The sequence below is a fragment of the Lissotriton vulgaris genome, chromosome 1_2, assembly GCF_964263255.1.
Source record: "Lissotriton vulgaris chromosome 1_2, aLisVul1.2, whole genome shotgun sequence".
Classification (NCBI taxonomy): domain Eukaryota; kingdom Metazoa; phylum Chordata; class Amphibia; order Caudata; family Salamandridae; genus Lissotriton; species Lissotriton vulgaris.
The window spans coordinates 351,031,240-351,058,633 of record NC_141686.1 but is presented as its reverse complement, the minus strand read 5'-3'; the positions used below and the strand labels follow the sequence as shown (position 1 = coordinate 351,058,633).

At 43.9% G+C, this 27,394-nt stretch overlaps 1 protein-coding gene across 1 annotated transcript; it reads left to right on the top strand.

Annotated features, from left to right (window-relative positions):
- The first annotated feature begins 7,033 nt into the window (after nt 1-7,033).
- LOC147736774 (uncharacterized) lies at nt 7,034-14,902 on the top strand. The gene is made up of 2 exons (XM_086953475.1): nt 7,034-7,594; nt 12,936-14,902. Exons 1-2 carry the CDS (start codon nt 7,034-7,036, stop codon nt 14,142-14,144), a joined length of 1,770 nt encoding a protein of 589 aa, XP_086809601.1. The 3' UTR covers nt 14,145-14,902.
- Nucleotides 14,903-27,394: the final 12,492 nt, after the last annotated feature.

Genomic DNA, 27,394 nt, shown 5'->3' with positions numbered 1-27,394 from the left:
AGCATGTGCAAGAGAATGTGAGGGTTGAGGGTGGGCAAACCACCAATGCGCAAGAGAATGGGAGGGTTGAGGCTAGGCAGACCAAGCATGCACAGGAGAATGTGAGGGTTAAATCTGGGCACACCACGTGTGCACAAGAGAATGTGAGGGTTGAGGCTGGGCAGACCACGTATGCACACTACGGAGCAGATTTATTATTTTTTAGTGCAACATAGTTCAGCAGTTAGGTGCAGCGCTGTGATGTGCGAGGGGAGTGAGCCGCGCTGAGCCAGATTTATGAAATACAGCACGCTGCTGCTCACTACCCCTGCACTAGTACACAGTCTACCTAGGGCCACACAAAACCTTAACACCATAGGCCAGAGGTGCGTTTGCTGTCTAGCATAGGATTCGTACTGGAAGCACACCATTCCAGTATAAAATCCTATACATAGAGTAATCCTTAAACACTCCAGAGTTTGTGTTTGTACTGTAAAGTGCTGCACAGGTTGTGTTTGTGTTGTAAAGTGCTGCACATATTGTGTTGGTGTTGTAAAGTTCAGGGCAGGTTGTGTTTGTGCTGTAAAGTGCAGGGCAGGTTGTGTTTGTGCTGTAAAGTGCAGGGCAGGTTGTGTTTGTGCTGTGAACTGCAGGGCAGGTTGTGCTTGTGCTGTGGAGTGCAGGTCAGGTTGTGTTTGTGTTGTGATGTGCAGGGCAGGTTGTGTTTGTGCAGCACAGATGCAATGTGTGGAGTGTTTGAAGAAGTGACAACGTTTCTCTATGTTATCACCTGATTCAAGGGTTTTTTAACCTAAAATTCACAGATCCTCAGTACTCTCACAATGCGATATTGAAGCCTTGTACATTTTTCCATATTTCCGCGCGCCGCTAATATATGAAGTATCGCGTGTCCATGGAGGTGATAGAAAGGAGGAGTTTATTTCTTACAGAATGCTCCACCCACAGATCAGCTTCCTCCTCAGATACTGACACCTTCCAACTCCCTCAACAGCATTCCACATGCAGTGTTGCCTCAGAGACTCTGGGATGTCACAGCTCTGTTGAAGAGACTGCAAGAACTTTGTGTGAAGAGTGAGTCATGATTATCTGAGGTGTTACATGTGATTGTGCAGATCTGTGCCCACCCTGTGTGTAGGTCTCTTGGAGTAGTTGATGCCCGTGAATGGCCTGGACGAAGCCTAAACTTTCACTACAAAATGTATGGAAGTGATTTGCGTGTGTGAGACAGTGTGTATGTGCTTGTTTGTGATTGGTCGTCTTGGGTGGATACATTATATATGAGCGTGTAAGTGACTGATCCGTCTGATTACTTATTTCCAGTGTGTAGGTCTTTGTGCCTGGGGATGAATTGTGTTTCACATGAGTGTGCGCGCAGCAGAGCACAATGCCTGTGTAATTGTGCAGCATTGAAGATGTGGTTAAGAGATATCTGGTTTGTAACATTAATCCATTTATAAATGAGGTGTGAGGCTCTACAAGGGAGAGCTGGAGTTTGTGTCAAATCTGTGAGTACCAAATTGAATGAACTTTTTAAAGAGCAATTTTATTTGTGTGCGTGTTTGTTGCAAGTATTTGATTTGTGTGTTGCAAGCATTTTGCCAAAGACAAGCCTGCCTGCTGCTAGGCACATCTTGCCGCCACCGCTGGGACCAGAAGTCAGGTAGTATCCTCATTAATTCTCATATTCTGCATAAGATCTACAGTCTTTCAGGTACACAGATCTCCCCCATGTTTGTCTCGTTTTTAGAGGCAAATGGCGTGTATGCCAGCCACACATATAGAGTAATCTGGTACCCAACAGACCTCAGTTTGGACCAACAAACAATAAGACTCTTCAACATCCTCAGATTGAGGAGTCTATAAAAGCGCTTACCTAAACCCACCCTCCCTTGGCAAAGATAAGGTGGAAATACTCAAATTATTAGAATCTCCTAAGCCGGATATCCTGTTCTTAACTGAAATCTGGTTGTCAGGGGAATCTACTCCAGATCTCCAGAAGCCATACCCGAAGATAACCAAAAGAGAACGAGCTCGGAGGAAGGAGTGAGAAAGCAGCAATTATTCACCAGTGGATTCACACATCCCTGAAACAAATTACTCAAACTGAAGGGGTAGATCTGCTTTCCTTTCTCAAGTTTCGAGTTGATGACGACAACTCGGTCCCTAAAGATAATGAATTTGCTGATTTAATGATGTTGAATTTACACCAACACATTACATGCTCAGATCACAAAAAATGAAATCCCTTAGATCTTATCTGGGAGTATAATTCGAATTGACGGAATATAATCATCCTTCCTTGCATGCAGTCCAATCAGTATTTGATCAGCGTTTGTATTCCGGTAGATTTTTCTAACTTGATCCACAAGCAGGAAATGAAACCATACACACATGGCAATACATTAATACAGAGCCAGTGTTATCAACACTTTCAAACCCCTCCCCCCTCTTCCCGTCAATTGAAGACGTCCTCTCCAAAGAAAAATAACCCACTCTGTGGCTCGGACAGGCTAGTGACCCACACCCCTCAAATCCAACAGCGTGTTAAAAACCGCACCAGACCAGTGCCCTGGTACAAGCCAGAGTTAAAGGAGGCAAAACCTGCATTGTTTCGACACTGCCGGGAAAGGGATGATGAAGAGAGCAAAATCACATTTTAAATTGAGCTTGAGGAATATAAAGGCAAACCCCGTTCCATGCAAAGTCCTCTTAATAGGTAAAAAAAATCTTAGAAGTAAATAAAAATAGTTTTTTGATATCCTGAATGATTAGTCGCCCCCAGATGAAATGAGAACTTCCCTGACTCCTATTGAGGCATTCTGTGACAATCTAAATACTTAACAAAAACATTCTTTAAAGATAGTATAAACAAATACAGCAGCAGTAATTCTGAAGTTGAGTCTGAAAAAACTCACCCACCTTATCCATGTTTGAAGAAATAAATGGGCTTCATGAATTTAATGATCAAGGTCAAATCTGGGTCACCAACTGACCCTTGCCCTCCAGCAGTCATGGAATCTCTGACCTCATCAATCATTCAATCAGCATTTATAAGGCACACCCCAAGGGTATCTGGGCGCTGAGGGTGCTGCGTCTCTGTCGAAAAACCAGGTCTTGAGCAATCCCCTGCAGAGCTTTTTCATCAATTCAACAGCTCAAGCTATCGCTCCAAGCACGTTTCAAAATGCTGTAGAGCTCTTGTTACTGAAAAACCAGGGAGAAGTCCCGGATATAACCAGGAATTATAGGCCAATACCTCTGCTCCCTGAACCTGCAAAAACTATTGGTCAGAAAACTGTCTTCAAGAGGTTCCAGGCTTTATAAATACACCAGCTCTCAGATAATTCTTATCAATGGAATGTCAGCCTCACAACTCCAGGTTCAGAATATGATGCAATGAGATGATTTCTTGATGAGGTTGAATCAGCTAAATCTGAATATTGGCCAAACTGAGATTGTAATTTGAAAGAATAAGACCAACGTTTGGAGCCAACTTTACTCTCCAACAAAAATTAGATTGTTACCGGAGCCTAAACCCACAGCTAAAAGCCTCTGAGTGATAATCAATAGTAATCTTAGCAAGAACCAGCAGGCTTGAGCAGTAGGATCTAAATGCAGATTTTTGCTGAAACTGCTTAAGAAACTAACCCCACTCCTCCCACTTTAGACAAGAAAATCAATAGCGGTGGCCGCAGTCCTATCTAGATCGCGTTATGGCAACCAAGTATATGTAAGAATACCCATTTATCACCATTCATAGACTACAAGTAATTCACAGCGACGCAGCTTGTTTACTACATCATACATGAAAAGGGCAAATTACTTGACCCTATATTTAGTAACTGCCTGGATCTAACTGTTGATCAACCCACCCCCCTTCCATGGTCGGACCATTTTTTGGTCCCGTTTACCTGGGTCAAACACAAAACCCCCCAGCCACCTCCCCAAGTCACCACCAGGAGAGACTGGTCAAAACTCCCATTGGAGTCCTGGCTGCATAACCTGGACTCCACTCGCCCGTCACCCTGCCTAGACCCCAATGTGGCAAACGTCTACTATGAAAGTTGGATCACCCACTCGCTAGACTCGATCCTCCCGCTTCGTAGATCCTCCTCGAAGAGACTACAGAAATCTGCCCCCTGGTTCTCTGACTCTCTAAGACAGCTAAAACGCCTTTGCAGGCAACGAGAGAGAGCCTGGCGTTTAGACTTCCTCCCAGATAAAAAGGCTTCCTACAAAGAGGCGATCAAAGCCTACAAAGAAGGGATCAGAACGGCCCAGGCAACCCACTACTCTGAGAAAATACTAGAAGCGAAATCTAAGCCCAAAGAAATTTTCCAAATTATAAAGCAACGTTCCAGTGCCAACACGGCACCCCCTCCTAACAAAACCCAGGACCAATGCAACGAGCTTGCGGATTTTTTTCACAACAAAGTTCTAAAAATTTACTCTACCTTCCCAACTGCAGCCACAACCCCGGATGCGATTAATCCACTCCCCCCTAGACCACCTCTTCACCCAGACCAGCCTTCCCTCGAGCACTTCCCTCCTCTGGACCTCGACACTTTAAGCAAGGTGGCACAACAAGTCAAGTCGGGCTCCCCTTGTGATCCTGCTCCTCCAGAAGTCCTGATGCAGGCAAGCAAAGCCACCCTGCCTGTAATCCTGGATCTTCTAAACACATCCATATCCGCTTGCTCAGTCCCCACAGCTTGGAAGCAGGCCATGGTACGGGCACTGTTGAAGAAACCCAGCCTAGACCCAGATGACCACTCCAGCTACCGCCCCATCTCACTTCTCCCTTGGGCTACCAAGGTGTTAGAGAAGTATATAAACGCGCAGCTGGTCCAGTTCCTGGAGGACCACTCTCTATTACACACATCCCAGACAGGCTTCAAACCGAAGCATGGCACGGAAAAACCGCCTTGTTAGTGGTCACCGAAGAAACTAGAAGGATACTGGACCAGGGAGGATCAGTGGCAGTGATCCTCCTTGATCTAAGTGCCGCCTTCGATACGGTCAGCTATACCACCTTGCTGGACCGTCTCTATAACATCGGAGTTTCAGGTGACGCTTTAAGGTGGTTTGACTCCTTTCTGTCTGGGAGGTCGTTTCAGATCTTCGACGGAGAGACAGTGTCCTCTAGCAAACCCCTGAGCTGCGGAGTACCACAGGGCTCCTCCCTGAGCCCTGTATTGTTCAACGTGTACATGAGGCCTCAGGCGGGTGTTGTCGAACCATATGGCATTAAAATCGTGTCATACGCCGACGACACCCAGCTTGTGGTCTCGCTGGCCACGGAGAACAACAGGCATTCCCCAGCCGACCTGCTAAAATGCCTAGAGGACGTTAAGGGATGGATGACCAACTCCTCCCTAAAACTAAACGGAGAAAAGACGGAGCTCATGCTCCTAGGCCCAACCTCTCCTGTGCCTTTCACTTCCTTGTGGCCCAGTGCACTGGCCCCCCCCCCACCCCTAAGGAAAGTGTTAAAAGCCTGGGAGTGTGGCTGGACAACAAACTCTCCTTCTCCACCCAGGCCACAAAACTGTCCGCCACTTGCTTTGGCCTACTTAGAATCTTGATGAAGGTTCTCCCGCTACTTCCCCTAGAGGCCAAAAAGGTGGAGGTACAAGGTCTCATCCAGTCTCGCCTGGACTCGAACAACGCCCTATACGTGGGGGCACCTGAGATGACCCTCCGAAAATTGCAGGTTGTTCAAAACTGTGCAGCACGCACCCTGCTGAAAATTCCGCGCACCCAGTCAGCCAGACCTGCTCTAAAAAGTCTCCACTGGTTGCCAGTGAGGCAGAGAGTGGCCTTCAAGGCGCTGTGCTTGGCGCACAGCGCCTTCTGGAAAACGGGCCCAGCCATTAACACCGACCTTGTCACCCCCTACCACCCTAACAGGAACCTTCGGTCGACGGAGGCGTTCCTCGCCGTTGTTCCCAGAGTGAAGCGAGCCAGGTCTGGGGGTAGGCTGTTCTCTTTGAACACCGCCAGGCTCTGGAATGCTCTCCCCATCTCACTCCGGTCCAACCCAGACCTCCTCTCATTCCATAAAAACTTAAAGACACTGCTGTTTGCCAAATCCTATGTACCTTAGCTCCTCTTCCCGTCACTTCCCTGCTTCAACTCAGCGCTTGGACGCCTACGGGCAGCAACCGCGCTTAACAAATATTTTTACAATTACAATTACAATTACAATCTTCAGAGGTGGGCACGCGTCGCACCTATATTGAAATAACAAATCCACTCCAAGACCCTCTGCCTCAGCCCTAAAGGGGTGAGAGGTGTAGCCCCTCACTTCTTTGCAAACCAGGTGGAAATGCATACACCCGAACAAAACCAGAGATCTCCTCGCTTGAATTTATTTGCTATTGCAAAATATAGAAGATCAGATCAGGTGGACGCAGCTTTGGTACAAGTTCCTTTCATCCAGAAATCTGACAGCCCACAAGCCTATTCATACAAGATTCTTCCCTCTTCTGATTTGTTGTCTCCTCTTTTATGTATTTCTGATTCAGTTCCAGGGAACCACAGGTTGAACATGCTCTCTATAGATGCAATGACATAACAAGCGTTTTGTAGATCCTGTAGAGGTTTGGTATGTTGGCGTGTCCTTCAGTCACTGAACTGAATACTGCAAAAGAGAGGTGTACAGTGCAAGTGAGGATGATAGCGCAGTCTTGTCTGCCAGGGTTTTATAAACCTTTCATTGCTGCAAGGCAGTTACAATATTCTCTTTTTGTGGTAGCACAGTGTACAATTTGAGCAGACCAAGGAACAGACATAGTGTTGGAAACACATTTCAAATCCGTGCCTTTCATAATATATGAACTATGTTGCAGGTATTGTGACATTTTAATGATGCATTTTATTCTGGTTTTAGAAATGAGCGATGTTATCTGATCACACTGGGGTTGGTGAGACAGGAAGGAGTATTTTGACCTAACCGTCCTGTGACAACGTGTTGTCTTTCCTCTTTTCCTCTCCTCAGCAGACACTTGAGACTTGAACATCAGTTACCAGAATGGGCAGAAGACGGGCTCCAGAAAAGAAAGTGACAGCGCAGTGTTCACGTGAATCCGTAAGAGCCACAGCCCCATCTTTACCTCTCCATAACGTCTCTGCTTTGGGATCTCAAAATTATGCTAAGAGGGACCAGGACCTGGAACCGCTTTCGGAGAACCTGCCCCACATTATCCTTTTATCCATGCTGGAGGAGTTGGAAGCCAAGCAGGAGAACTTGCTGAACACTGTGGAGGACGTACCTTCTAGAGTCGCTGGGCTGATCAAGAAAATCTGGATAGAAAAGGATCAAGGTTCCCTAGATAATGCTGGAGTGACTTTGGAGGTGATCTGTCCAGTGAGCATTAGAGATTGTGCTGTTAGCCGGTCTCCTGCGACACCTCAACTGGACAGGCCAGTGGAACCGAGCTTGTGTCTTCAGACAGTGTTTTCTGATGGGCATGCACCAAAGCAGGACTGTACGCTCTCTTCTACGACCGATGTTCAAGGGCGTCCAGAGGAGCCAAACCTTTGTCTACAGCCAATGTTTCTACATCGATGTGACCCACAGCAGAACCAGTGCGTGCAACCTGGGTTTCCAGACGTACACGATATTAAAAAGTAAAACTGATGCTTGATTATATAAAAATGATAGAGTTTATTTGAGAGTCACAAGGTGAAGCACAGCACGTCCGTTGTCCAGCAGTTCCTGGAAGCATAGCAGTTGCAAACAGAATCTGGAACACAGCATGTAAGATGCAGGCACGCATCATACATTCCAGGCTCAGCAGAGAATGTAACACATCTTATCCCTAAACAAAAGAAGTTAACACAGGTACCTACTAGGCATTCTTTTTGGTCTAACATCAGTTTTAACCCTAGAGGCAATCGACAAATCATTATGAAGAGAACCTTGAGGACACTTATTAACATTGCGTATCAACATGCCAAAATTATCATCAGAACAAGACATTGGAGAGGTATGTGGTTTATAAGAATCAGGACATTTGGCCACTCTACGAACATTCCAAACTCTTCCATCTTGAGTGGCAACACTGTTTTTGAAAACTTTAGCCACTTTAATGGGGGGAAAGAATTTAAAAAACCCTTTAACAAGAAAACCAGGTTTTTTATCCTCACCCATTCCCCAACCACAAAATCATGAACTTTGACATTCATTTTTGAATCAAACAAGACCTTCATACTTTGTTGCTTACCCTCAACACGTTTGGCAATGCTCTCAAGATCAATTTTAGAATCATTTTTTTTCAACTTTTTAATCCACCAGGGACAAATAGCAGAAGAAGGTTCTCTTCCTTTCAGAAGTTTGAAAGGACTTACACCAGTAACAGAGTGAGGTGTGATGCGATATGTCCATAACCTTTTCCTGACAACATCCAACCAATCATCATCAGAAGAACTTATACTACTAATACAATCCTTAAGAACTCGGTTGAAACGTTCAACTTGACCATTTTCCCTAGGCTCATACAAGGAGACAGTATGATGTTTAATACCACAACTCTTAAGGAAATCTACAACAACAGAAGAAACACGTTGTGCACCATTATCAGAAATAAAAGTCTCAGGGAAACCTTCTCTAGCAAAAATCTCTTGTAAGAAAACCATAACAACCTGTGAAGAAGCATTACTAACAAACTTTACTTCAGGCCATTTCGAATGGTAATCAACCAAGACCAAAGCAAATCGAGCATTTAATGGCAAATGTCTGAAAGGACCAGAGATATCAAAAGCCACTTTCTGCCAAGGAAAATTAGGCCAACTCACAGGCTTAAGGGGAGCAGAAGATAAATGAAGCATCTTATCACTACTAATACATTGGGAACAGTCCCTCACCATTCTGTCAACCATCTTATCAATGCCAGGCCACCAAAAGTTTTCCCTAACCAGACGCTTCATGGATGACATACCAATGTGACCTTGGTGAGAAAGCAACAACATTTTCTCCTGTAAAGAAGAAGGAGGAATTATCTTACCAGTTTTAAACAAAAGGCCACCAAACTCTTCAATTTCAGAAGCAACTTGACAAAAAGGGGCTAACTCTGCAGAAACGCACTTACCGTTTGGCCAACCAACTCTTACATAGTCAAAAACCTGCTGACACACTGCATCCTTACTCAATTCTTCAAACCACTCTTCTTCACTTAACGTTAGAAACTCTTGAGAAATGCAATCACCTATGGAAGCAACAACATCAACATCCAGATCTATAGTAGGAACTTTTTCATCACTACAGGGTAATCTGGAGAGAAAATCGGCCGTAACATTACTCTTACCCGGTACATAAACAATTTCAAAATCATATTCCTGAAGACGTGAAGATAACCGGGCTATCCGTGCTGTAGAGTTCCATCCGCCACCAGGAGACAGAATCCCCACCAACGGTTTATGGTCTGTTCTTAAAATGAACCTATTTCCCCACACATAATTTCTAAAATGTTCCACAGCCCAAATACAAGCAAGCAGCTCCTTTTCAATAACCGAGTACCTTCTTTCTGTGGGAGACAAGGTTCTTGATGCGAATGCCACACACCACTCATCCTTACCCGAACACTGACTCAGAACTCCTCCAATCCCATACAGACTGGCATCCACAGTAACATTGCATTTCTTATTAATGCAGAACGATTTTAGTGTGGGAGCATTGACAATTTCATTCTTGATTTGCTTAAAAACAATATCTTGTTTGTCCGTCCAAATGAATTTAGCAGAACTCCTGGTTAACTCTCTCAGCGGTTCCATCTTGTTAGCAACATTTTGAATACATTTGCTATAATACTCACATAACCCAGCAAATGAGAGTAATTTCTCCTTATTATCAGGAGCTGGTGCTTTCATAATAGCATCCACAAGATTTTTCTTTGGTACAACCCCTTCACCAGAAAGAGTATGTCCCAAATACTCCACAGATTCACAGAAAAATTTACATTTGCTAGCCTTAATTGTCAGACCATATTGTTCTAACTTAGAACAAACTTCTTTAAGGTGAGAATGGTGTTCAGAATTATTTTTAGAAAACACAAGTATATCATCTTGAAAACATTTGACGAATGACCCTAGATCTTTAAAGATGTGATACATGGCCCTTTGAAAAACTGAAGCAGCCGAAGCCAAACCAACTGGCATTCTCTTGAACTGAAATACCCCATGAGGGGTGATAAATGCTGTAAATTGTTTAGAGTCTTCAGTGAGTTGGATCTGGTGATACGCAGATCTAAGATCTAATGTTGAAAACACACATGCACCATCCAACATACACAACATTTCATTAATGTTGGGAAGTGGGTGACAGTCAGTAACTAAACTCTTATTAAGTGCTCTTAAATCCACACATAACCTAATACTTTTATCAGGTTTAATGGCTAAAACAATGGGAGAAACCCACTCTGATGATTCCACTTCTTCGATTATATTATCTTTCACCATGGTATCTAACATATCTCTAAGCTCATTCCTAATACTAATAGGAACACCCCTTAGTTTTTGTTTAACCGGGGCAGAATTAGGCTTAACCTTAATCCTGTGACTAAAACCATTCAGTTTACCTAATTTATCGGAAAACACATTAGGAAAAGAATGAGCGATTTCAGTAAAATCAGATAAAATATTAGATTTCGCATCAGATATAGCAAGAACTGACACAGGATCCTTTAACCTAGGATTCAATGTAACTCTTAATTTTGCTTGATCTCTCCAACCCAAGACATTCACTCCTTTCCATGCCACATAAAGTTTGATAACAGCAGAACTACTTTTGATAGAAAGTAGAACTTCCTTAAAACCAATAAAATTGATTTTGGATCCATCAAAGTTATAAGCACAAATATCTGGTTTAGACAATGCATTGACATCAATTAGGTCCCCAAAAGATTCTATACAATATTCCTGAGTGATATAGTCCATGGAGAACATGAGTCCACCATAAGTTCTAATACTTTGCCTAAAACATTAACACAAGTTTTGGGAGATGATAAAGTATCAGCTTGTGAAATATCAAATGACTCTTGTACAGATATCACAATACCAAATTCCTTAATATCTGCATTATTACTCCCTTCATCATTAACGTATGAGACATTACCAGTCGGGTGTTTAGGGGAAGAAAACAAAGATTTGTTAGTGTCTTGGAAAGGCTTTGTAGGAATTTTACACATTTTCGAAAAATGCCCAGTACGTCCACATTTGTTGCATTGTCTAGAAATAGCTGGGCACTGTGGAAAAGAAGCAATATGGTCAGGATTGCCACACCTGAAACAAAAAAACTGTTTAGTCTTACCATCGTTTCTATTGGAATAATAACTTGTCTTCGACTCATGAGGTTTAACCACACTGACCTCATTACTAGAAGTAGAAGGAGTAGAAGTAGATGCTTTATCTAAAGATGTTATCCACTTATCAGACTGTTCAAGAGCTTTTGCAGTACTGATAGCTGTTTCTAAGCTAGGATCACCTAAAATCGATAACTGTTTTGGACTTTCTTACTTTTAACATGCACAATGATTTGATCCCTGATCATTTCATCTGTCATAAGACCAAAATTACAATGTAATGATAACGCTCGTAAAGCTGTAAGAAAATCATCAAAGCATTCTTTGTCATCCTGAACTCTAGTATAAAACTTGAATCTATTAAGCGCTACACTAGTGATAGGTTTAAATCTCCCTTCAATCCTAGAAACAGCTTCGTCATACACATTACTGTCACCACCAGACCTAACAGGAGGCAAAGTTCTAAATACCAATTGTCCTTCTGAACCAAGACAATGTAAAAAAATGTTCTTTTTTCTCTCTGCGGACATCCTTTCTCCGTCCATTGCTTTGAGATAAGTAAAAAACTCTTCTTTCCATCTTGTCCATGGAATAGGTGGATCACCTTTGGACTGCAAAAACTTTGATGGAGGATCAAATTGCATCTTAAATATTATATTAATTTACAACTAATGGATCATTAAAACAAAAAAAACAAAAAATTATAACAATAAAATGAAAATGCAGGTTAGAAATCATTTCTAAAAAATATCCAGTAGGTGGCAGTCTTGTATAAGCATAAAATGAATTCCTTATGAAGTCTTCACCAGACTAAAGTCGAAAGAAATAATATAATGTAGGAAGTCTTACAATAGAATTGAGCAACAGCTTGTATACTTGAAGAAAATAGTCGTTTTAGTAGAAACAAAAACAAAATTGTTCAAAATAATAATTAATTTCAATGAAACACGCAAAAAATGCAGTAGCGTGTAGAAAGTGTACCTTTTAAAAATCGGAAAGTAAAAGCGATCCTGATTTCTCTTCACAAACAGCTAGAACAGGAAAGCTTCGTGTTTCATGTTCCGGTAACTCCGGTAACTATGGCAACAAAATGGTGGCTTGGTGCAGAACGTGATGACACCATAGGCTAATCCACGTCAATCTTGATGACGCTGGAGGCAGTGTCACACAATAGGCGCATAGGATGTCGCGAGAAGACTCGGCAGTTTCACTTGCAAGAGCGCCGAAAATACAAATAAATGCACCAAAGCCTCCCAAACTCATGAAATTTCACCGGAGTAAGGAGGAAATGGATAGAATACCAAGCGCTTCACTTCTGGAGCAAGAGATGCAGTCCAAACGGCAATACTACGTGGATTCCCAAAATTCCTGCTCCTGTGCTTCAAAACGCGGCAGAAATAAGGTAGAGGTCCTTCGTCGCCAATATTAAAAAGTAAAACTGATGCTTGATTATATAAAAATGATAGAGTTTATTTGAGAGTGACAAGGTGAAGCACAGCACGTCCGTTGTCCAGCAGATCCTGGAAGCATAGCAGTTGCAAACAGAATCTGGAACCCAGCATGTAAGATGCAGGCACGCATCATACATTCCAGGCTCCAGCAGAGAATGTAACACACGAGTCGAAGCAGGATGAGCGCATGCATCCTGGGTTTCCAGATGGAAATGGAGTACAGCAGGATTGTCCTCTATCCCGGTGCACTCAGACAGATCCTCCAGGCAGATCACTGGAGGCAAAACTGTGTCTTTACTCAGAATTTGTTGATGGGCAGACGCCACAGCAAGACCAGAGCATACAGTCAGCCTTCCCAGAAGAGTGGGAGCCAGATGAGCCCCTGAAGCAAGAACCATCCCCATTGTCTGCTAATAGCTGGGACCAGCAACAGAACCTTTGCCCACACCCACTATTTCCTGAAGGACACGAACCACAGCAAAACCACTGTATACAACCCGCTCTACCAGATGGGAACAGACCTGATGATCCCTTGGAGGAAGCATTGATGTGTTCTGATTTCCAAGATCCCCAGGAGAATCGCAGCCTACAACCCGTGTCACCTGATGGGAAGGCACCAGATGAAAACTTAGAGTCTGGGCTGTTGTCCATTGATGAGTTGGGGTCACCACAAACCCAGTGCCTACAGCAACACCTATGGTTGAAGCAGGAACTTCCTTATTCACAGGATCCAAACGTGAACTACGAGCTTGAATCCATGCGCCGTGAAGCACAGGAACCAGATCAGAACGACAAGCTAGAACAGACCTGTGCAGATGCAGAGGGTTCAGATCAGAACTACATACTCGAACCACTGCACCCTGATTCACAGCATCAACATCAGAACTGCAAGGCAGAACTGTTCTGTCCTGATGAGCGGGGTCAGTGTGTGCCTCCATCATTCCTAGGACTGAATACAAATACTGCAGATGAAGACTCAATAGAGAGAGGAAATACAAAATCACATTTATTGCTGTTCGAAGCTACCCCAGGTATGTGTTTCACTATAAATGGACTCTCGGAGTGCATACTACCACATGTAACCTCTTTAAAATGCGTATGGGCAGATTTTAGAAATACTCTGAGGGGAGGATTATGGTTTGGATGGAGCCCACTGAGCAATACTGACCCCCGGAGTACGAGTACACAGGGTGGAGATGTTTCCCTGCATTCCCTTCCTCTGGTTCCACACAGGACTGCATCCTTCCTGTGCAGAAACAGACCTGGTAATGGGATTTTGCATGAGACAAATAGGCCAGTAGCTCTTTTCGTTCCTTGTTCGTCCCCATTCCAGGCTGAGGAACTGGAAATAGCGCTATTTATGGGAGGAATTACTGGCCAGAACCACACGTAATAGTCGGATGCAAGTGATGTGGTGTTCATTGAGAATAGCAGCCATGCTCAGTCTATAGAGGGAACTGTGTTTCCAGTTGCACAGTTACACTGGGTAAGACGCAGTCGTCTCTAGTTCCTGATATAAAAATCCTAGTCTGTATTCGGCCTCAACAGCAAGGCTGACCAGGGATGTTGTTGTCAATGCAGGGTTCTCCAGGAGTGCACACCACCTCATGATAGACAGATACACAAAGGTTTTGGAACTCTGAGGTGACTTGCAATAATCTTATTATATGCACCAGGTGGTACTTTATCCTGTATAATACATGGTTCCACCATGACCTTTCCCACAAACCTTGGTGCATAGCTCCTACATATGCAGCAGGTAACATGTTTGCAATCATGAAGAATACACTTACAACCTCTTGTGTAAAAGTAAAAATAAAAACTGTTAGATATTTGTTGCAAAAATATTTTAGAAACTGTTCAATAAAAGTCCATTTAAAAAAATAAAGCTGCACTAGCTCGGAACGTGTAGAAACATGCAGAAAGATTCCACCCTTCCTTTATCTAAGGAAACTAATAAACATATTCCCTCTGCTTCTCATAGTAAGCTAGTAACACACAGCAGAAGAAATAAAAGCAAAGTTCTGTTTGTTGCTTTAAACAGCTTCGTGACTTGACCTTCCTTTCACATCAGCTGCTGGCGCTGGCAGCAGGCATTGTGCCCTCAGGACTCGACTGTAACACCTTATAAAAGCCGAGTTCTGACGTCTCTTCTTCATAATCACTGACTTGGTGCGTCACAAATTCCTGATTATAAAGAAATTAGAGACTGCCATTTATACGGGGATTACAGAATCCCACGTAATATAATTATATATATATATATATATATAATATATATATATATATATATATATATATATATATATATATATATATATATATATATATATATATCTGCACAAATCTTCCAACCTCCACTACCAAGCGGCGAGAGAAGAGACAGACCCCACGTGTTTCCAGGCAAGATGTTTATTTCGTTCCTGTGCCTTCCAAAAGATGCAACGTTTCGACTAACGATGTAGTCTTGTTCACACACCACATTGCACAAAGTGGAAACTTTTTTTTATATTTTTTGCATTGGAGACACGCCCCTCCGGGTCCCACCTCCAAACGTGAGTCACATGGTAACAATTTAAAACCAAATCAAATTGATTAAAGGCACAGTGCATGGTAACATTCTATGGTTGTAACAGTTATACAAAGCAAAGTAATAACACAAACATTGTATCGTTAATCCCATTTGCATGAATAACTATGAAACTTTAAAAGTTGTACAGTATAAATAACCGCATGAATGCGTGAATATTCATTAAAATAGTTTGCTTGGACACATATGAAACATATCGCCTCGACGATGATTTGTATGCAGACTCATTCTGTTAGGCTGTTATTTACTACAACCAAAATAAACAATGACCGCATGAATGCGTGAAATTCATATGAATCTTAGTAGGACTGAATCCAAAGACATACAGCATTCCAATGTGCAAAGCTTGCAATCTTAAAAGGAGATGTGTCATTGCCAATTAAACTGTTGAAATTTACATCCCAATGTTGCACTGTGCTGAGTTGTTGATGACCTGTACACATAATGACTTTAAAACACCAAAACCAGCACCTACGTGTATAATACAATGATACAACAACATATGATCGCCCTTCTCCATATGTGCCACAGTATATGTACATATATACATTATTTGTGAGACTCAAATCATGATTATATGGGAACTATCTGCGCCAAAGGGTTGTGTAACCCCATAAAAGATAAAAAAGTGCATGAGTCAATACCAAGTGTTAAGAAAAAATTATAAATCACCCAAAAAGAAAGAATCCATGTGTTTGTTTTACAAGGAAAACTAAGCTGTCCAAAAGACAAAAACAACCAGAACTGTACAGAAATCAGACTACAAAATACCTAATATTAGGTGCTGTTTAACAGGATTTCATATATTTACATACTATCTACAATTATGCTCACGTTGTACCCACTATGTACATTATTGTGCAGAGAAACATTGACAATTGAGTGTCCCTAAAGGAAGTTATGAAGATCCTCCGTTGCATTCAACCCGTTGGGTTGTTTGCTGTCGAGTTTGATGATATATTGGGTTTCCAACCGGCGCAGTAATTTCTCGCGGTCACCTCCTCGTTTGAGGGGGGCCACGGCGTCGATGACAAAATAGGTGAGACATGATAAATCCCTATTATGCCTGATGTTGAAATGTCGCGCCACTGGATATGCGCCATCGTGGTTTACAATGGCCCTGAGGTGCTGCAATATTCTCACATGCACCTGTGCGCCGGTACTGCCCACATAGCGTAAGCCGCATGTGCAAGTTAGGACATATACCGCAAACTCCGTGCGGCAGTTGAAATTGCCGCGGATGGAATAATCAGTGTCGGAAAACGGAGTGCGGTAGTGGGTGGTATTTTGTCCAAACTTGCATGCCCGACAGGAGGAACATTTGTGGAAGCCCTTTCTACCGAACCACTGATCCATCCTAGGTATTTCTGGGCTGGACCGTGACAGTTTACTGCGCATACTGAATGCGCGCCTGAATGTAATCACAGGTTTTTCAGGAGTTAAATTACGTAACACTGCATCTGTTTTCAGAACTGCCCAATGTTTAGTGACAATAGATTTAATTTTGCGGTGCTGCTGGCTGAAAGTTGTTATGAGTCTACTCGGGTTGGGGGTTGTGTCATTAGCAAGGGGTTTGGCTGATAGTAGGGATTCTCTAGTTCTATCCCCACTTTTCTTCAATGCGGTGGCAAGACACGATTTACTGTACCCTCTTGCCTCCAGTCTCGCAAGCATTGAGGACGCCCCTTCCTCAAATTTCGCCTGAGTGTTGCATATTCGCTTAAGGCGTAGTAATTCCCCCAACGGGATGCTATTGATGACATGTTTGGGATGGCCACTGATGGCATGAAGGATACTATTGCCAGCAGTGGACTTTCTGTGGAGGGCAGTGATAACATGATCATTGACGATACTGATGGATACATCAAGAAATTCAGCAGTGCTTGTACTGATGTTGGAAGTAAAAAATAAGTTGAATCTGTTTTTGTTGAGTGTATTTACAAAACTTTGAGCACTGCTGACATCACCCTCCCATACACAAAAAATATCATCGATAAACCGCATCCAATATTTGACATGCTCAAAACCAGAAACGCCTGGAAGTTCCTGCTCCTCCCACAGCCCCACGTGCAAGCACGCGTAGCTGGGAGAGAAGCAGGAACCCATAGCTACACCTCGTATCTGTCTCCATATGTCCTTGCCAAACATGAAAAAGTTATTATTCAAACACCACAGTACTAGATCACATATCATTTTGTTGTGGCTATAGTATGCACATGACTTACGTCCCAGGAAGTGTCGGACACCCTCAATTCCTGTGTGGTGCTCAATGCACGTATATAGAGATTCAATGTCAAGGGTTATTATGCACCAGTCATTTTGCCAAGGTATAGTTTCCAGTTTGGACAAAAAGTCTCCAGTGTCCTTAATGTAGCTGGGTAACCCCTGGACATGTTCTTGTAGATAAAAATCTATATACCTGGAAATGTTTTCCCCCATGCTGTTGATTGCGGAGATGATAGGTCTCCCGGGGGTAGGATTCTGTTTCTTATGCACCTTAGGAATTAAATATAAGTGCGGGATAACTGGATGTTCCTTCAGTAAGAATGTGCATTCGGTGGAGGTAATTAGGCTGGCTCTTTTGTAGCCTAACAGCATTTTTTTGATGTTCTCCTTCGCCTGTTTATATTGGACACCATTGCTCAGTACATAACAATTAGCGTTATTCAACTGGCGTTTTGCTTCCGCAATGTATTCCTCCTTCTGCCACAACACAATGTTCCCCCCCTTGTCCGAGGGACTAACAACGATTTCATGATTTTTTGACAGTTTGTTCATTAAATTGTGGTATTCCTTGGTAGGAAAGTTGGGCATTTCCTTAGTGTGGTGGATTTTCCTATTAAGTTTTTTCAGATCTTCCACGATACAGTCATGATATATGTCCACCGCGTCCTTAGGCATGACGGGGACAAATTTGCTTTTTGGTTTAAAGGGACTTTCTCCGGCACCCTTTTGGGGGACATCAATTTCACGTAGTTCCCTCTGGGTGTCAGGAACATCTGCATTGGTATCATCATTTGCTGGGTTGGCCTTGCTCAGATTGCACAAGGTGATGAGAGTTCTCGCATCATTGGCAGGTACCAGAGTTGGACTCTGCTCGGTAGATGATGTTTTGCTAGAGTCCACTGAGGTAGCGTCGGATTTTGATTTGATTGCATATAGTTTTTGCAGTTTTAATTTTCTTATGTAGAGATAGACATCAGCTCTAGTGTTCGTGTAGTTAAAAGAGCTCTCCGGGCAAAAGTTCAAACCTAGTTTGAGGATCTGTTCTTCAGCAGTGGTTAACGTCATATCCGATAAATTGACTATTGTACTTGCGTCAATTATTGCTTGTTGGTTTTCTTTTTGAACCATTTCTTTTTTTGCGCTTGCGGCTCTTTTGGCACGCTTTCTTCTTGCCCTCCGCCTTGCATTTTTCCCTTTCCGGCGTTGCGTGAGCGTGTCCGAGGGCCTTGTGCTTGCATTTGAGCCTCCACTAAAAAATCAATTTCCTCACCTACATCAAAAAACTCCAAAGAGCGATTTTCCTCTGTGAGACTTAGTGTTGATCCACATGAGCTGGATGAACCAGCTAAAGAAATGGTATCCGTTGACGTTAACTCCAAATTTTCCATTGCTGTTCCCGTGTTAGGTTGAGACACGGTTGCCTTTGTCTTTAAGGCTGTTTTCTGTATTTGCCGCTGTTTTTTTGCTTGGTCATATTTGCGAGCAAATGTGTAAATTTGTCCGGTCTCATAATCATTAAGATCCCTTGCAAATTTGTTGATTTTCCGTGTCTTGATTTTCTCCTCGTGTTTTTTAAGGCGCTCACTAATATCCTTGCGTCCTTTGGTGATTATTGCCTGGGTCTCCACATCACTTATTGCATCTAAATCCTTGTTAATTTGCACTATTTCCTCCAATAGTGCAGCCCGGTCTATGATGGCATATTTAATCAGCAACTTAATTAAATTCATGGATGCCCCTAAGTTGAGTTCTCCCCATTCTTTAAGCATGTTGGGGTTTGGATCCATGAAGCTGGGAGCCAGCATGATTCGCAGCCCTCTAGGGACGCGTCCAACTTCCTCATATTTAGTGAGCGATTTGTGCTCCCACCACTTTGTGATTTCCGAGCGCGACTTTTTTTCCAACAAAATTAGCATTTTTTTCACATCCTGGTTTCCTGTAGTCTCGGCGTTAGCTTGAATACGCTTGTTGCCTACTCCACGTGGTATCTGGGCAAACAAAGCGTCCGCCGCCGCTTCCCGTTCTGTTTCAGAACTGGCTGCCATGACCTCTGGCAGCTCGGTTAACAGGTGTCGTTTTGGAAGTTTGTTATGCGTGCACTAATCTTTAAGGAACTCGGGTTGGAAATGAATTTAAACCCACTGCGCGTTGCTGCGCGCCGCCTTGGAAACAAACGCTGCCTCCTCACCTGACGTGGGTTGATGTAACGGAACCCGTTTCTCTTCACTCGCCGCTGTGACCAGTAATTAAACCAGCCTCCCTCGGGGTGAAGAAATCCAAGTACTCCGACGATGGTTTGTCAGGGGGCTTTCCGCTTTGGTATTCCTCCAGGAATCCGCATTCACACTCGGTTGTACGTTCGAAAAGCCACTCAAGAGAGGAGGGGGTGCTGCCAGCGGAGACAGCCGGCTTCCGCAATTAAATCTGCACAAATCTTCCAACCTCCACTACCAAGCGGCGAGAGAAGAGACAGACCCCACGTGTTTCCAGGCAAGATGTTTATTTCGTTCCTGTGCCTTCCAAAAGATGCAACGTTTCGACTAACGATGTAGTCTTGTTCACACACCACATTGCACAAAGTGGAAACTTTTTTTTATATTTTTTGCAGTGGAGACACGCCCCTCCGGGTCCCACCTCCAAACGTGAGTATATATATATACATATAATAATGTTGGCACAGTTCAATGAATCTGCACATAACTATTTCGGATGTGCATGGCTAGTTACATGCAGTGTTTTTTTGTGGTCCTCAAATTAAGCCACTAGTCATTTAAGAAAGATCTAGCCGGACCTTTAGCCCACAAATGGTCCGTGCATCTGGACTCGCGGACCCAAATGTAAAAATATATTGGATCCGATTGGATGAGGAATCTTTATCGCCCATCCATTTCAGATACGTAAACCCAAAGTTGGGTTTGCGGACCTGAAGCTCCCTGATTGGCTGGCTACATCTTGAACCATTACATGATGAAGAGACTTGTTCCCCGCATCCTGTAAGAATACTAAAGAAGCCATAAAGTGCTGTGGTGCCATCCTGTCTCTCCATGGCACAGGGGCTGCCTAATGTTAAAATGTAGAAAGAAATTGCTGATTTTGAGACAGAGGTTGGATTCCACATCATGACCCTTGAGGTCCGTAAACCTTAAGCAGGAGTCTGCGCAGGCACAGTAATTGGCCTTGTACGTTGGTGGACATTTGTGATGTTCGGTGACCTGCTGCTCGGTCTGAAACCCTATCGATGTCCAATAAGGATACACACGTTTGTAGGGGTCCGAGAACCCCAGGAAAGTGTCCGGGAACCCTTAAAAATAAATAAAAAAACATAAGCCAGGCCCTTTAGGGAATCCCCTGCTGTGCCCAGGCACCGTTGAACACCTGTGCCTGCTTGGAGTTGGCTGCAGGTAATTGTTGCGTGTGTCTATGATGAAAAAAACCCCACTGAAAACAAGCATTGGCAAAACAAATAGGTGTCTCCTATCCGAAAGCTATTGGCTTTGGCAACGAGTTTTAACCATTATGTACACCAGTGTGACTGTTGTTCGGCATGGCTAAAAGTTAGTTGCACAGGGTCGGGTGGGGTAGCTAGAAGGGGGATAAATTGGGGTAGAGTGGAATGGGGTAGGTTGGAGTCAAGTGGGGTAGATTGAATTGGGGTAGATTTGGGTGGAGTGGAGTAGATTGAGATGGAGTAGGATGGATTGGGGTGGATTGGAGTGGGATAGATTGGGAAAGAGTGGGGTGGAATGAGGTAGATTGGAGTAGAGTGGGGAAGACTGGAGTGGAGTAGATTTGAGTGCAGTATATTGGGGTAGTTTCGATTGCGGTACATTGGACTGGAGAAGAATGGAGTGGAGTTATATAGAGTGGTGTAGGGTAGATTGGTTTGGGGTGGGGTAGAGTGTGGTGGAATTGATTGGAGTAGATTTGAGTGGGGTAGTTTGGATGGGGTAGATTGGGATAGGTACGTTTGGGGTGGAGTGGGGTAGGGTGGATTGGAGTAGGATGGAATGGATTAGATTCGACTGGAATGAGGTAGGTTTGTATAGAGTGGGGTGGGGTGGAATTGGATAGATTGGAGTGGAGTGTTGTGGGGTAGATTAGGGTGGAGTAGAATGGGGTAGATTGGGTGGATTGTAGTGGGGTGGTTTGGATGGAGTGGGGTAGATTGGATGGAGTGGGGTAGATTGGATGAAGTGGGGAGGGATAGATTGGGTGGAGTGTCGTAGATTACAGTGGAGTGTAGTAGATTATAGTAGATTGGAGTTGGGTAGATTGTGGTAGTTTGGAGTGAGTAGATCGTGGTAGTTTGTAGTGGGTAGATTGTGGTAGGAGTATAGATGAGTTGGATAGATTACAGTGGGGTAAATTGAAATTGAGTTGGGTAAATTGGACTGAATTAGAGTGAGGTAGATTGGGGTGAAGTAGTCAGTTAGATTGGAGTAGATTACAGTTGGGGTATATTGAAGTGGAGTGGGGTAGATTGGGGTATATTGGAGAAGAGTGGGGTAAATCTGAGTGTAGTGCGGTAGATTGGGGTGGAGTGGGGTAGATCGGAGTGTGGTGGGGTTGATTGGGTTAGATTGAGTGTATTAGGGTAGATTGGAGTGGGATGGGGTAGATTGAGTTAGAGTGGGGTAGATTGCGGTGGGTAAATTGGGAATAGATAGACTGGAATGGGGTGAATTGAAGTGGGATGAATTGGGGTACTTTGGAGTGGAGTGGGATAGATTGGAGTGGGGTGGGGTGGATTGGAGTGGGGTAAGTGGTGTGGAGTAGAGGAGTGTGAAGTGGAGTGTTGTTTCATGGAGTGAGTGGCATAGATTGGAGTGGAGTGGTGTGGAGTTGAGTGGCGTAGTGTGGAGTATACTTGGTGTGGTAGCGCACTGCCATTACAGACAAAACATTTCCAATTGAAATGATCATTACATTTACAACGAAATATGGTTTTACTGCACATAAATGATATGTTTGCAAATGTCATCCCCTCGTGTATTAATGTGTTTCAATCTTATTCAAATATTTTTCTCCACACTTCAGTAATTCAAAACAAATGTGCTTAATTTGTACTAATTCTGATATATTCTGAAACATCAGCACAGTTCTTTTTTTAGGTTTCGCCTTGAGGTACTGGGTTTTTCGGAACCCAGCGGTGCCAGGGGACCACACCCGAAGACCTCGAGTCCTTTCTGTTTCGGACTACAGAAACACAGAGTCTTCTAGGTGAAGTCAAAGATCGTATTTATTGGCTGCAACCAGTAACAGACATCCTAGAAGTACAACAGCGTGTATGTTCTCAGGGGACTGCTCAAACGTTCAAGCCAGCCTTCTCTTTTTATACAAAATATTATGCTTTAGGCACAAATTCCTTATTTTATAACTAGACCATTCGAATATTTTCACTACAAAAGGAAAGCAGAGTCATGATGACAAGCCCACATTTCATTAACTCCAACCCATAATCAATTTCCCGGCAAGGTCCAGTATTTCCATCAGATATCGGCGGACCCCAATAAAAACGGGAACCTCCTCCACGTAAAGCGAGTCATAAAGAAGAAAACAGAGACAGGTGCGTGTGAGATTAGGCATGGTTTGTGCGTGATGAAAGGTTTATGACGTGTTGCGCCTTGATACTAATCTCGCTCGGCCACTGGCCGAACAGGTTTGGCTTTAGGCAGTGGAGTCAGCTTGCCCAGGTCACAGGGGAGTCAGCAAAGGTGTACGTGTCCTTCGGACTCGGGTTTGGCCTTTACTCATTTGGCTATGTGAGGGCAATCACAAAATGGAACCCGAGGGTTCGAAACGGAAACTCTGGTTTAAGGGTGATCCCAATGCTCGAATACACCGAAAATGCGCGTATGTAGCGTACTCGTCATTTCCGGTCTGTCGGTACCAAAATCGTCATGGTACGACGATGTTTATAACACGGGTCCAGAATTTTCAGTACCACAGACCCTCCTTTTGCCCTTATATAGGCAAATAACCTATACTCACGCTAATCTGAGTCCAGGTCTATATTCATAAAGTCATTGAGATGTTGCTGTAGCATCATCCTATTACTTAGTTCATCCCTTGATACAGGTTTCCTTATACACGATGTAGCACAGAGGCCACATATTGCAGGAGCACACTGCACACACAGACAGAACAGGAAAAGAATGGCTAAGATCATCCCAATGACTATCAGAATCTTCCATCCCCAGGAGGATATCAGTTCCCAGACCCACCCCATCAGTGACCAGTCTCCTTTATCCACATGAATGGATTCAGAGATTTTATGCAGTTTGGAGATGGCCTGGTATACTGTCGGGGCGTTGTCTGGGATGAACACGCAGCAACTGGATTGGATCACTTTACATACCCCCCCTCGGTCTGCAAGAATGACGTCTAATGCGACCCTGTTCTGAAGAGTCATAAGACGATCTGAATCGAGCTCGGCAGTCAAGTTACTAAGGGCACCAGCTGTTTCAATCACAGTAGATTCAACCACCCTTGTCAATTGCCTTATGTTCCTGCTGTTCACCATAGGCCCCCAAAACGGCAGAAAACCCTTTACGAAATCTCGAAACTCTTGTCTGGCAGTGTCGTCTTTACTCACGACACCTCTAACTATCCTTGTCCTATGGTAGTCTGCTGCGGCCGTGTAGGTGGGAGGCAACAGGAACGAAACAAAACATGTGCCCGAGAAGTCAGGGGGCAACCATGTATAGGCTCTATCATTTCAGATGAAATAGGTACCCTTAGCTGCTAAGAACGAAGGAGAAGTCTGGGACGTAAAAATATATGTTTCAGTGCAGACACTTTTCCCTAATTGAGCTCTGGGGTTTTTGCCATTACCTTGCAGACATAGGTGCCCCTGATGGGGTACAATCCAAATCGGGGAAGACCTTTTTGCTTGCTCGTTCTCACTCAGAGCAACTCTATATCCTGTTATGTTCCACCTAGTGTATGCTTGCGACTCATCTCTCGGAATGGTTCTATATGAGTCGATGTCCCTGCTCATATTGGTGATTCCCATTATTAACGCTTTGTTGCTCGAGTTACTTTTTGCAGAACGTGGGGGATATGGTTCGATGGCATATATGAACATCGTCTGAAACGCCCATAGAGAACCATAGTAGCTGAATGGTAGGACCAAGTACGGTATACCCTTATCGGTAGTATGTGGCATAAGACCACACACCCAACAGTTAGTTGTGTTCACCACTAGTTGGTGTTGGTGTAGAAGCTGAATGAATGAGTTATTGGCAAATTCTGATCTCCTAGCGGACTCGTGTTCAGGCAGGGGGTGAAAAGAATGTGAAGGAACAGTAGAAGGAGGTAAAGGCTGTATAGTGGATGCAAATGTCACTTGGAAAGTGAATAAAACATATCCTATTAAAAACATCATAACGCTAAGCAATATGGAAATGCATAATATCAAAAATCGTGCCTTTGTCATTAATGTACACATTCTGGTTTTAAAGTTTGTCTCTTTGGCAGGTCTCTCCATCTTGAAAAACTCCACCCTCTACAATTGCTGCCCGCGGCGGTAGGGTGATTCTGCTAAGGAATGCTTCTGTCAGTCCAGGGCAACTCCCTTAGACCAACCAGAACCGTCGACCTAACGTCTTCGGCTGCACCCCAAAGACTTTGGGCAGCTGCGACCCTAGCAGCTGAACCCGGATGACGGTTCGAAAAATAAAAATAAGCACATTTCTCAGTGGAGAGAGAGCTGCACTTTCAAAAATAAAAAAGATTTATTTGTCCATAATCATAGTTCTCGGCCTCAAATTATAACGTTTTCTTCCAAGTGCTGTTTGGTCTTGGAATAAAAGTTCAGGTTCGGTAGTGTTCAATCGAATTGACGGTGGCACAGCTGCTTGCAAAACGTTATCGCTTTCATTCTCAGAGTTTGTTCCTTTCACGCGTGCATCGCTGAAAGGCAGAAAGCGAGGCACAGTCTCAGTCTCAGAGTCAGCGATCCCCTCCTGGACCCTCCGGTCGTACGGCAGAGGCAAAGGGACCCTCTTACAGTGTACGCCGTGGATCCAGTGCTTTTTCCCCTCCACTCGTACGGCTGATCTTGTTGAGAGAAGGACTAGATGAGGGCCAGTCCACCTGGGCTGGCCATTCTTTGTTCGCTGGAAATTTCTGACCAAAACCCAGGAGCCAGGATCGATAGGGTGTCCTGGAGCTTCAGAGACCGGAGGCAGAGTATCATGCACCTGTTGGTGTAAAACACGCAATTTAGTCGTCAATTCATACAGGTAATCAAGCAGTACAGGGTGTTCGATTTCGCTGAACTTAGTGGGCCTTGGCACTCCCCAAATGTTGGCCGGGCGGCCGAACACGATTTCGTGCGGACTAAGTCCCACTCTAGAGTGCACAGTCATTCTTGTTGATAGGAGTGCCAAAGGCAGAGCGTCAGGCCATTTAAGACCAGTGCTCGCTTGAATCTTGGCTAACTTTAGCTTTAGTGTGCCGTTGTAGCATTCTACTAGTCCAGCTGATTGGGGTGATTTGCAGCGTGGAACTTTTGATGTATGCCTAGCCCTTCACATACTTTCTTCATCATTCGTCCCACAAATTCACTCCCATTATCACTCCAGACCATTCTCGGCATTCCGAATCTGGGGAAGAATTCTTTGACAAGGGCTTTAGCTGTGGATAAAGCAGTATTATCCTTTAACGGATATGCTTCCACCCATCTTGAAAAAGCACAAACAACAACGAGTACGTATTTCAAATTGTTGCACCTTTCCATGTGGATGAAGTCTAGCTGCAAAACCTCAAACGGATACGTGGGAGGGGCAAAATGACCAGCTAGAGTTGGGGTTCCCCTACCAGGATTGTACTTCAGATTCACCATGCAGTTCTTGACCACATTCTCTGCACACTTAGGAATTCTAGCGTTCTGCCATACTGGAGCCAACAACTTGCAAATCCCTTTCACACTGATGTGAGCCATCCCATGAGCCATTGTCACCACTGCAAGCACATACGCATCGGGTTACAACCATCGCTGATGCTCTGACAATTCAATCCAACAACCATTCGCATCCAATTTACCCGTCCTCTCTCTACACACACGCAACTCTTTCTCTGTGGCTTCAGTTTGGATGGACTTCACACTTCCTATTGTATTTTCGCACATTCCGACGTCACTAATCCACCTTGCAGGGCCTGCAACATACATTCGACTCATCACATTCCTTGCAGTGTCTTTCGCAACTTCGTCCGCAAACGCATTTCCACGACCAACATCATCCATGACCTTTTTGTGCGCACTGCATTTTACGATCGCATCTTGTGATGGCAAGGTCAATGACTCGAGAAGCTCATTCACCAATTGTCCATGCTGGATCTTAGCACCATGCGAAGTCAGGAACCCACGTTCACGCCACAATCGTCCAAAACTGTGAGCAACACCGAAGGCATATTGATTGTCGGTGTACACATTCACTCGTTTTCCTTTTGCCAACACACATGCTCTTGTAAGTGCAACCAATTCTGCTGCTTGAGCGGATTTATGTGGGATATGTGCAGCTTCAACAATCGTATGCAAGGTCGTAACAGCATATGCCACAGTCGTATCTCCATTCGGGAACTTGAAACACGAACCATCCACCCATAAAGTACCGTCACATTCAGTAAGAGGAGAGTCCCTAAGGTCTACTCTTCCTTTCGTTTCTTCTTCTGTCCTAAAGAAACAATCATGTCGTTCCTCAACACCTCTTACTCGACTGAAATCGGCAACAACGTGGCTGGGTTCAGAGTATTGCACCTCTTAATGTGCACATGACTCGCTAGAAGTGTCAACTCGTAACCTGACAATCGAGCACTAGTTA

What these genes read in the sequence shown, in the direction of transcription:
- LOC147736774 (XM_086953475.1), top strand. Translation starts at nt 7,034, where the DNA reads ATGGGCAGAAGACGGGCTCCAGAAAAGAAAGTGACAGCGCAGTGTTCA. An exon ending in ACCCACAGCAGAACCAGTGC is followed by an intron (nt 7,595 to 12,935) that starts GTGCAACCTGGG and finishes AAGCAGGATGAG; the next exon opens with CGCATGCATCCTGGGTTTCC.